The following is a 10,632-nucleotide window of genomic DNA, read 5'->3' on the forward strand; positions in this document are numbered from 1 at the left end:
CTCAGCCACAAAAAACAATGGTGATCTAGCACCTCTTGTATTATCCTGGATAGAGCTGGAGCCCATTCTACTAAGTGAAGTATCACAAGAACGGAAAAACAAGCACCATAGGTACTTGCCATCAAATTGGTATTAACTGATCAACACTTATGTGCACATATAGTAGTAACATTCATCAGGTATTGGGCAGGTGAGATGGTGTAGGAGGGGATGGGTATATTTATACCTGATGGCTGCAGTGTGCACCATCTGGGGGATGGACATGCTTGAAGCTCTGACTCAGGTGCGGCAAAGGCAATATATGTAACCTAAACATTTGTACCCCTGTAATATGCTGAAATAAAAAATTTTAAAAAAAAAGAAGCAACTCCTCAAATTTGATTATAAGATTGTAGCAATTCAATCACTTGAGGCTTCACTCTTAATTCTAGTTTTCTTGCTATTTCTACCACATCTGCAGTGACTTCCTCCACTGATGTCTTGAACCCTTCAGTTATCCATGAGGGTTGTAATCAATTTCTTCCAAGCTCATGTTCATGTCAAGTTCTGACCTCCTCCCATGAATCATGAATGTTCTTAATGGCATTTAGAATGGGGAATCCTTTCCAGATGGTTTTCAATTGATTTTGCCCTGATTCATCAGAACAATCACTACCTATGGCAGCTATAGCCTTATGAATGTGTTTCTTAAATAGTAAGACTTGAAGGTCAAAATTACTCCTTGATCCAGGCTCAAGAATGGATATTGTGCTAGCACAAAAAAATTAATCTCCTTGTACATCTCCACCAGAACCATCAGAACTCTTGGGTGACTAGATATACAGTAATATTTTGAAAAGAATCGTTTTTTCTGACCAGTAGGTCTCAGCAGTGGACTTAAAATATTTAGTAAACCATGATAAACAGATGTATTGCCATCCAGGCTTTATTTTTCCATTTACAGAACACAGGCAGAGTAGATTTAGCATAATTCTTCAAAGCTTTCAGATTTTCACAATGGTAAATGAGCACTGGCTTCAACTTAAAATTACCAGCTGCATCTCTAGTTATGACAGTCCTAGACATCTTCTTCTCCCAAAAAGAAGGCTATTTCATCTACCATGAAAATGTTGTTTAGTGTAGCCAACTTCAATTATTTTAGCTAAATCTTCTTCTTCCCTTTTTTTTCCCTAAAGAGACAGGGTCTCACTCTGTCACCCAGGCTGGAGTGCAGTGTCATGATCATAGTTCACTGTAAGTTTGAGTTCCTGGGTTCAAGCAATCCCCCTGCCTCAGCCTCCTGAGCAGCTGGGACTGCAGGCACTTGCCACTGTGCCCAGCTCATTCTTTTTATTTTTTGTACAGACAGGGTCTTGCTATGTTGCCCTGGCTAGTCTCAGACTCCTGGGCTGAAGTGATCCTCCTGCCTCGGCCTCCCAAAGTGCTCGGATTACAGGCATGAGCCACCACGCCTGAACTTGGCTGGATCTTCTGGATAACTTGCTCCAGCTTCTGCATCAACATTTGTTGTTCACCTTGTACTTTTCTGTTATAAAGATGGCTTCTTTCCTTAAACCTCATCAACAAATCTCTGTTAGCTTCAGACTTTTTTTCTGCTGTTTCCTCACCTCTCACCCTTCACAGAATTGAAAAGATTTAGAGCTGTGCTCTAGATTAGGATTTGGCTTATGAGAATGTTGTGGCTGGTATGATCTTCTATCCAGACCACCAAAACTTTTTCCACATCAGCCGTAAGGCTGTTTTGCTTTCTTATCATTTATGTGTTCACTGGAGTAGCACTTTTAATTTCCTACAAGAACTTCTCCTTTGTAGTCACAACCTGGCCGTTTGGTAGTTGGCTTTGGACATGCCTTCCTCACTAAGGTTAATAATTTTTAGCTTTTGGTTTAAAATGAGAGAAATGGGACTCTTCCTTTCATTTGAACACTTAGAGACCACTGTAGGGTTATTAAGTGGCCTAATTTTAATATTGTTGTGTCTCAGGTAATAAGGTAGACCAAGAACAAGGAGAGCAATGGGGGAACGGTTAGTCAGTGGAGCAGTCAGAACACACACAGCACTGATTAAGTTCACTGTCTTATATGGGCATGGTTCATGGCATCCTAAAACAATTACAATAGTAACATCGAAGCTCACTGATGACAGATCACCACAGCAGATAATAATAATGAAAAAGTTTGAAATATAATAAGAATTATCAAAATGTTACACAGAGACACAAAGGGTGTACATGTTGGAAAATGTTGCCAATAGACTTGCTCAACACGGGGTTGCCACAAATCTTCAATTTGTAAAAAAAAAAATGCACTATCTGCAAAGCACAATAAAATGAGATACGCCTGTACATTTTTGCATCTCAATCTTTAACAAAAAACCTCCATCTTTCAATGGAAATAAAAGTACAGATGAGTAATACCAAATTACTAAAATCAAGATGCAATTAATAATTACAAGCATTATATTCAGATTCAGTACTTACCTATACTAGAGGTATAATCAGTGGCTCCAAAGATCAACTCTGGTGCCCTATAGTACCGAGAACAGATATAGGAAACATTGGGTTCTCCTCGGACCAGCTGCTTTGCGCTGATAGAAAAAAATAAAAGGCAGAAATTCTTTATATCTAAATCTTAAAAGAACCTAGACTGCTATCATTCACAGTATCAAATGTTTATCTAATATTCATATCATTCCAATCATATACAAAAAGAAAATATGAACCATAACTATCTCTGACAAAAGAAATGTACTATTTTATCATATCACTCTCCAAAAATGAACTGCAATTTTTAAAGAAAGCATCTGTCAACTGTTACCTAAGGAAAAGGGATTAAAAAAAAAATCACAAAAAGATAAATGTTGAATTTCTTCTGATCCTGTTCCCCAAATTCCACCTCTAAAATACAAAAAAGACAGAGCAGAAAAGAAGTACCTCCTCCCACCAAAAAGCATGCTAATAGATAAGAATGAATATCCCTCACTCAATGTGTTTCTTTAAAAGAGGTAAGAAATTGGCGACTGTTACAATTTGACTTCTGACTCAGGGTGAGTATATCAAGGCTTACAGACCCAATCTGTTTTATTTTTCCACATTTGGTAAATTTACTAACTGTCTAAATATTCATTACCTAATAAAGTGCAAAAAGATAGGCCTTCAACTTTAGGACAGAAATGATTCAGAGCATATGAATTCTAATTCTGCTATGGTAAGTTTAATTACATGTTTTCTTATTTCAATTTTCCTTTACTTTGTAGCATATATTTTAAACATGAAAATAAATTACAATTAATTTCTTTTGATATGTCTCTCAAGATAACCTGGAGACAACAATAAAATAAAGTGCTGTAGAAGCTAACCAATTTGACATACAATAACAACAAAGATAAATAAAGGAAATAAATATGTATAACAAAATCAAAACAGTACAAAAGTAAGTGCTGAAAAAAGGTAACAAAATGTTGAGGTAAAGATATAGGAAAAGCAGGTAAGGACAGATGAAAGCAGTCATAAAGATTTCAAAGTCTGAGCTTTCTTTCCTTCCATTTATGAGTCGATGATAACTCTAACCTTAACTTGTTTTTCTTCATCACCATTTTTTAAACCTCTCCCCAAGTACTGACACACAACAACCATTTCATAAATTAATAAACATTAATCCCTGTTTTTAGGCTGCATGAAAATTAAGACATTTAGTTTTCAGCATAATTGATAAGAGATCTTTCTATCTTTTAAAGGACTTTTTTTTTTAGTAACAAGATAGAATCGAATTATATAGTTAGAAAATTCACTGTAAGACAAAAATGTTAATATTGGAAGCTTTGTAACCTGTAGGTTTTTTCACTAATTGATGGAGCTACCTTCTTTCTCTTACAAATAAGACTGGCTGTAACTTCTGCCCAATATAGTAGTCACATATAGCCTTGGTCCTTAGGAAGCCCAACTAGTCCTTTATCTACTTCCAGGTCTTGTTTCATTCAATAAAGAATTCCTAAGAAGAGGGTAAAAACTGTTTTGTTCAAGTTACCACCAACCTGGTACTTAATAGTCCAAAGTGTCTCCCAAACTCTACTTGCCCAAACCACTTTTGTTAAAAACAAAAAAGGCACCTTTGTTATCAAAAGAGTCTGTAAAAACAGTTCATTGAACTGTTATCAAACTAGTAAAATCCTTATTCTAAATTTATTATAACAAAGCCATTTTATGTCCCAAGAGAATGGGCCGTACTAACAGTGTTTTGACACTAGGGTGAGAACAGAAACTCTACTAACCTTGGTGTCTCACAGTCTTTTTATAGGCCCGATCAGTCACTCTCAGTGGGGAAGGCACCCCATAACAATAAAACTCATCTGATTTGGGCAGTGTTTCCTACAGATAACAAGCAGTAGTGCTTTGTTTCAAGCATCAAATAGAGTTTTGATTAAATATCTTTCACCCTTTTTCTTAAAGATCAGGGGACAGAATCATGGCCTGCAAAGTGAGTTGGATCCTGTGACAGGTGCCTAAAATTAGGAAACAGTAAAATGAGAATGGTCTGAAAGAGGACATACTGTATCACTAAGAAGAATTAATTCATGATAGAATAGATTTGCTTATTTTTGTAAGGAGCTCTCTCAAGAGAAGCCTTGGAAAATATAACCTTTGATAAATCCAAAATTTCAACTGTGTGTTGATGTAAAACCATTACAAAGAGGTAGGTAGACAGATTTTGGCAAGTGTGGGTCAATATGTAATCTATAGAGCTAAGTTTAAAAGTAAGAATCTGTAATAAGTATGAAAAAAATTAAAATAAAGAGAATCCAAGCTACGCAGAGATATCTTAGGGATCGAGAGGAGAGAGATTACTCTATGATTACATCAGAGAGGAAGTAGCAGGGTAACTGCCTGAGTTACATGGGAATATAGGCTTGACTGCATGCCGAAAGGTGAAATCAGAGAGGCACAAGATACTGAAAACTAAGGAAACAGGATAAAGTTTTCTTACAAACTACAACCTCACAGGGTGTTACCAAGGAATGAGTTTTAAAAAGCATAAAGTTTGCTGAAATTTGCAGGAAAAAAAAGGAGAACAAAAGATTAAATTATAGTGCAAATGGAAGAAAACACTGCTAGTAGATATTTTACTTTACCCCTAAATCGAGGTTAACTTTGAAGTTAAAAGGATACACAGTAACATACAATATTTTTTAAAGATTAGTTCTCACCAAAAAAGGAGTATATACACATAATATAAATTCAAACAATATTAAAGTATAATCAATGAAAAGCAAGTTTCCCAACTACACTATATTCCCAAAGTTTCTCTTCCCAGGGACAATCAATGTCATAGGATTATTATGTGCCATTCCAGAAATAAGCCACTTATACATATGTATACATATGGTCTCACGCTGTATGTTTTTAACACATAAAAGGTAGCATCCTAAACACATAGTTTTGACCTCGCTTTTTTTCATTTAATATTTCCTAGAGATCATTCCTTTTCAGTGCATAAAGAGTGGCCTCATTCTTTTCATGGATGCATGTATATTACATTACATGAGTATGTACCATAATTTATTTGGTCATTTTCCTACTTTTGGATATTTATAAACAGTGCTAAAAATTCCTGTATATACACTATTTTTGTAAATGTGTATTTCTAAGGAAATAATTCCTATGAGTTAAATTGTTAGATGAAAGAGTATACGCATTTATAATTCTGACAGAAATTAACAAAACCACCCTCAAAAGGAGCTCACTAGTTTATACTCCCTGAGTAAGGATTATAGTGTTTAGATTGACATTGTAAAAGAATATATTAAAAAGAGGATGGAGGTGGGGGGAGAAAGGAAGGAAGGGGCAGGAGAGGGGGGAAGAGAGCTAACTTACCTTCCAAAGTCACAGAGTTTTAAGACAGCTGTATCAGGATCCAACAAGAGGTTCTGTGGTTTAATATCCCGATGGCAGATTCCAAAGGAATGGATATAGGCTAAACTTCGGAACAGCTGATACATATACAACTGGAACAGTAAAAATTAATTGAATACTTCCTATCCCAAACAAATCAGAATCCTTAAGCAGTAAATAAAGCAACAGATTCTCAGAACAGAACAGGTGAAATGCTGTGGATTGTTAGCACTCAATCTTCCTTTAACAACTTTTGTGTCATTTCTATATTAATTAGCTATTTCTATCTGAATTAGCCAATGAAAGTGTCATTAACTATAAGAAATATTCCCATCATCCTTTAATAATGTTAAAAAGAAAACCTTACAATGTGCTTTATAACTTTTAATTTTACTAACATCTTACCACAAGCCTGCTAAAATGGACTTTTTATTTAAAACACAGATGAAAAGCTCAGAGAGGTATCCCAAATCATATGACTAATAAGTAACAACTTTGGACCAGAAGCCAGGTGTCCTGATTTTTAAATTCATCATTCTTTCTAATATATCAGGCTGCTTAAATGTGAAAGTACTTACAGTGTCATGTTTAGAATCATTTTTCTGAAATGTTAGCCTCCAAGGTTATTGATACAGAGGTCTTAGAAAAATCACAGGTAGAATGAGAAAAATCTATATTCAATGATCTACCAAGGCATCAATAACCCTGTAGCATTACAATTCTTCCTGTTAGTATCCTTCAAAAATAAGTAGACTTTAAAATGCCGTTTAACAACAGATGCCTAGCTGACTACTGACATCATGTTAAGAAAAATATTTTTTGAATTTTATTACCAAAAAAGATACACTGACAAATTGGGTCTGCATGGAAGAAAGAATCAGACTCTTGACTGGAGAATAGAGGAGCTTTCTGGAGAAAGTGAGTATCTTAAATCTTCTGTTTATCTCAGGGTCAGTGTTCTGATTCACTATTAAATTTTTTTGACCACTTATCTTCTGATATCTATCCTAAAGTTACGCCATGGAAAGAATTTTTGAAATGATTTAGACCAAAGATACAAATGTCTTGGTAAAAAACAGTAACAAAAAAAGATAAAGGTCAGATGAAGCACTGACATATGGCATCATCTTTAGAAGCTATTATTAAGGCTTAGGTTAATTAAAGTTAACATGAAACCTACTTTCCTTCAAAGAGGCATGGTGAAAATGCAGACAGTTGAATTTTAGTACATCCTTAATGTTAATTTGAACTATAGCTGGAGAAGTTTAAATCTTCTTTAAAATGAAGCATGACATAAAATATACAGATGAGATCCTCAATAAGGTGAGCACTTTGCCAACGAAGCTAGAATTAAGGCATTTAAGTATCTATACAACTTTTTAAAAAAACTTCATAGTTCTATTATTGTATTATTGCTCACACAATCAATCTCTAAATCCTAAAGCTTACTCTAAGAATTTAACTCATTACCACCAAGAAAATGATCTCCCATAAGAAATTGAGTTCATAGGCATAAATTTACTAATATAAAGAGAGATTTTACTGTGTCAGGGTATTAATGTCTAGATCAGCAAGAATTAGTGAAAAAAAATTTTTCTTTGTAAAAAATGCTTAAGTGTTTGAATGAAGTTAATTTTATGATGTCTTTTTACTGTATTCTTTTATCTGAAAGCTCTACTCCATCTCTGTTCTCTTGAAAAGTTTCTTTAGCTTGAAAAGTCAAGATAAAGAATGAAATACGTAATTTAATATCTTTTTGTTATTGTTTCACTTTGTAAAAATGTATTTAAAGGAAGGCTGAGAGGCTTTCTATACTAGAAAGACAGCAAAAGCAATAATAAGAAAAACAACTAATCACTTAGAATGCCAAGCACTATTCTAAGTGCTTCACATGTGTTATTTCATTTAATCCTTATAATAACCTTATGGAATAAGTACTCCTATTATTACCATTTTAAATATAAAGTAACTGAGGCAAAGAGAGATTAAGCTAACATCACATAAATAATTGTTTAGGTTAAGTACTCCTCTTGTAGTTACTATTTCTTTATTTTGCCATATTTTTGTTCTATTAAATAAAAGTACAAAAATATAATCATTAAATAGCTTAATGGCTAAATAAAAGACTAGAATGATTAATTCTTGTACACTCAAATATATTGAACACTTTTGAAATATAACACATTTATTTAACATGTACTAACCTGCCAAACTAAGAGCATTTCTATCCCATTCCTTTACTTAATTCTTGCAATCATTCTGAGATACACATTACCCTCATTTTTATAGAAGAGGATACTGAGGTTCAAGGAACACAATTTGAACATAGTTACAAAATTATTAAATCTAACTCAAGTTGAATGTCCTCTTCTCTGTGCCATAACATCTGTTTAAGCAGGTAATAGGATAACAGTTTAGTTTATGGTTCACAAAAATGTATCCCGTTTTCTTGGGTACTCAGACCCTGTCCTTTACACATATCTTATCAATTAAAAACATTTAAGTTCACAACAATGATTTGCTAGTCATTTGTTTTAGAACTGCATTTTAAAACTCAGTTCTGAAAAATGCTAATCAGAAAAGCAACAGTGCTCAAAACCTTTTTAATGTGTATATTAACTATCATAAACTACAAAATAACCAGTAGTATATATTAAGGATCTGCTATTCTAAAATGAGAATCAAGTACTACAGTAAATTGATAGTAGAAAACTGTGTCTTAATTCCTACTATCATCAATTTAACCACAACCTCAACCAAGTTTTGATAAGCCAAAATAAAACTGTACTGGAATCAGATTTTTATTCCTAGCACTGAATTCAACAGGAATCCTTGCCAAAATAATCTATCTACCAAAAGTCCTCAGAGAACTTCTATTATTAATGTTTCTGCTTTTGCACCATTTCAGTTCATCATTGTGAAGTTTAAAACTTCAATAATTAAGTAGAACTTCAAAACTCTAGTCACAAGACATTTAGAGTCGATGTCATTTTATTTTCGAGGGTCATTTCTATAAAGGGTAAAAATATGAAAAGAAAGAATGTATTTAAATATCTGAATTTTTAAACTTAACTTCTAGCTAATTTTCACAATGCAAGAGTTAACAAAATAATCTGTTCCTAATCATCTACTGCACTTTTATTGGAATTATACCAGATAAATACCTAGCCACTCTGCCATGAGTTCTATCAAATAAACAAGATGGCATTGATATTAGATGCCAAAAATTAAATAGCACTTTGTACATATTCAAAATGACCAAAAGTTTACACTGCAGCTACAGATACAATAAATATATAAATAAACAACAATAAAACATTGAATTTGAACTTAGAACTATATTTTATATTAGGTTGGTGCAAAAGTAATTGCAGTTTTAGCATTTTTGACATTTGCCATTTGATATTGGAATACATTCTTAAATAAATGTGGTTATGTTATACATCATTTTAATGCACATTTCTCACTTTTTTTTGCCAATGACTTATTACTTGCTGTTTACTTTATGTTTATTTTAGCCTATGGAAATGATGCTAGACAAAAAGCAAATTCGAGTTCAAAATGGATCGTAAAGCAGCAGAGACAACTCACAACATCAACAACACATTTGATCCAGTGCAGTGGTGGTTCAAAAAGTTTTGCAAAGGAGACCAGAGCCTTGATGATGAGGAATGCAGTGGATGGCCATCAGAAGTTGACAACCACCAACTAAGAGCAATCATCGAAGCTCATCCTCTTACAACTACATGAGAAGTTGCCAAAGAACTCAACATCAACCATTCTTCAGTCGTTCAGCATTTGCAGCAAATTGGAAAGGTGGAAAAGCTCGATAAGTGGGTGCCTCATGAGCTGACTGAAAATCAAAAAAATCATCATTTTGAAATGTTGTCTTCTCTTCATGGATGCAACAACAAACCATTTCTCGATCAGATTGTGATGTGTGACAAACAGTGGATTGTGTATGACAACTGGCCACAACCAGCTCAGTGGCTGGACCAAGAAGCAGCTCCAAAGCACTTTCCAAAGCCACACTTGCACCAAAAAAAGGTCATGGTCATTGTTTGGTGGTCTGCTGCTGGTCTGGTCCACTACAGCTTTCTGAATCCCAGCAAAATCATTACATCTGTGAAGTATGCTCAGCAAATTGATGAGATGCACCAAAAACTGCAATGCCTGTAGTCGGCACTGGTCAACAGAAAGGGTCCAGTTCTTCTCCACGACAACAGCTGACTGCATGTGGCACAAACAATGCTTCAAAAGTTGAATGAATTGGGCTATAAAGCTTTGCCTTATCCACTATATTCATCTGACCTCTCACAAACCGACTACCACTTCTTCAAGCATTTCGACAACTTTTTGCAGGGAAAATGCTTCCACAACCAGCAGGATGCAGAAAATATTTTCCAAGAGTTCATCAAATCCCAAAGCATGGATTTTTATGCTATAGGAATAAACAAATTTATTTCTCATTGGCAAAAATGTGTCGATGGGGTAATTGTTCCTATTTTGGTTAATAAAGATGTGTTTGAGCCTAGTTATAATGATTTAAAATTCATGGTCCAAATCCTCAATTACTTTTGCACCAACCTAATATGATATGCTCCTATTTTGGTTTATGACACAATTAAAATATCATAAATTATATTAAAAAGTGCTATGGCTAGCAGAATTAAAATCTATAATTGTGGAAAAACTGCTGCAATTTATCAGTTTCTTTAATATCTGAGTCATGAAAGTTTAAAAGG

The 10,632-nt window shown here is 34.1% G+C and overlaps 1 protein-coding gene across 1 annotated transcript in view; it reads right to left on the minus strand.

The window, feature by feature from the left end:
* Positions 1–10,632, minus strand: part of GSK3B (glycogen synthase kinase 3 beta) — a 262,122-nt gene that overhangs the window by 119,329 nt on the left and 132,161 nt on the right. Inside the window, exons 4-5 of the mRNA XM_012639510.1 lie at positions 5,870–6,000; positions 2,480–2,586 (exon numbers count right to left, since the gene is read on the minus strand). Of these exons, the coding sequence (XP_012494964.1) occupies positions 2,480–2,586; positions 5,870–6,000 (238 nt within the window). The remainder of the gene's footprint in view (positions 1–2,479; positions 2,587–5,869; positions 6,001–10,632) is intronic.

This window comes from Propithecus coquereli, unplaced genomic scaffold, assembly GCF_000956105.1.
Source record: "Propithecus coquereli isolate 6110/MARCELLA unplaced genomic scaffold, Pcoq_1.0 Scaffold10, whole genome shotgun sequence".
Taxonomy (NCBI): Eukaryota; Metazoa; Chordata; class Mammalia; order Primates; family Indriidae; genus Propithecus; species Propithecus coquereli.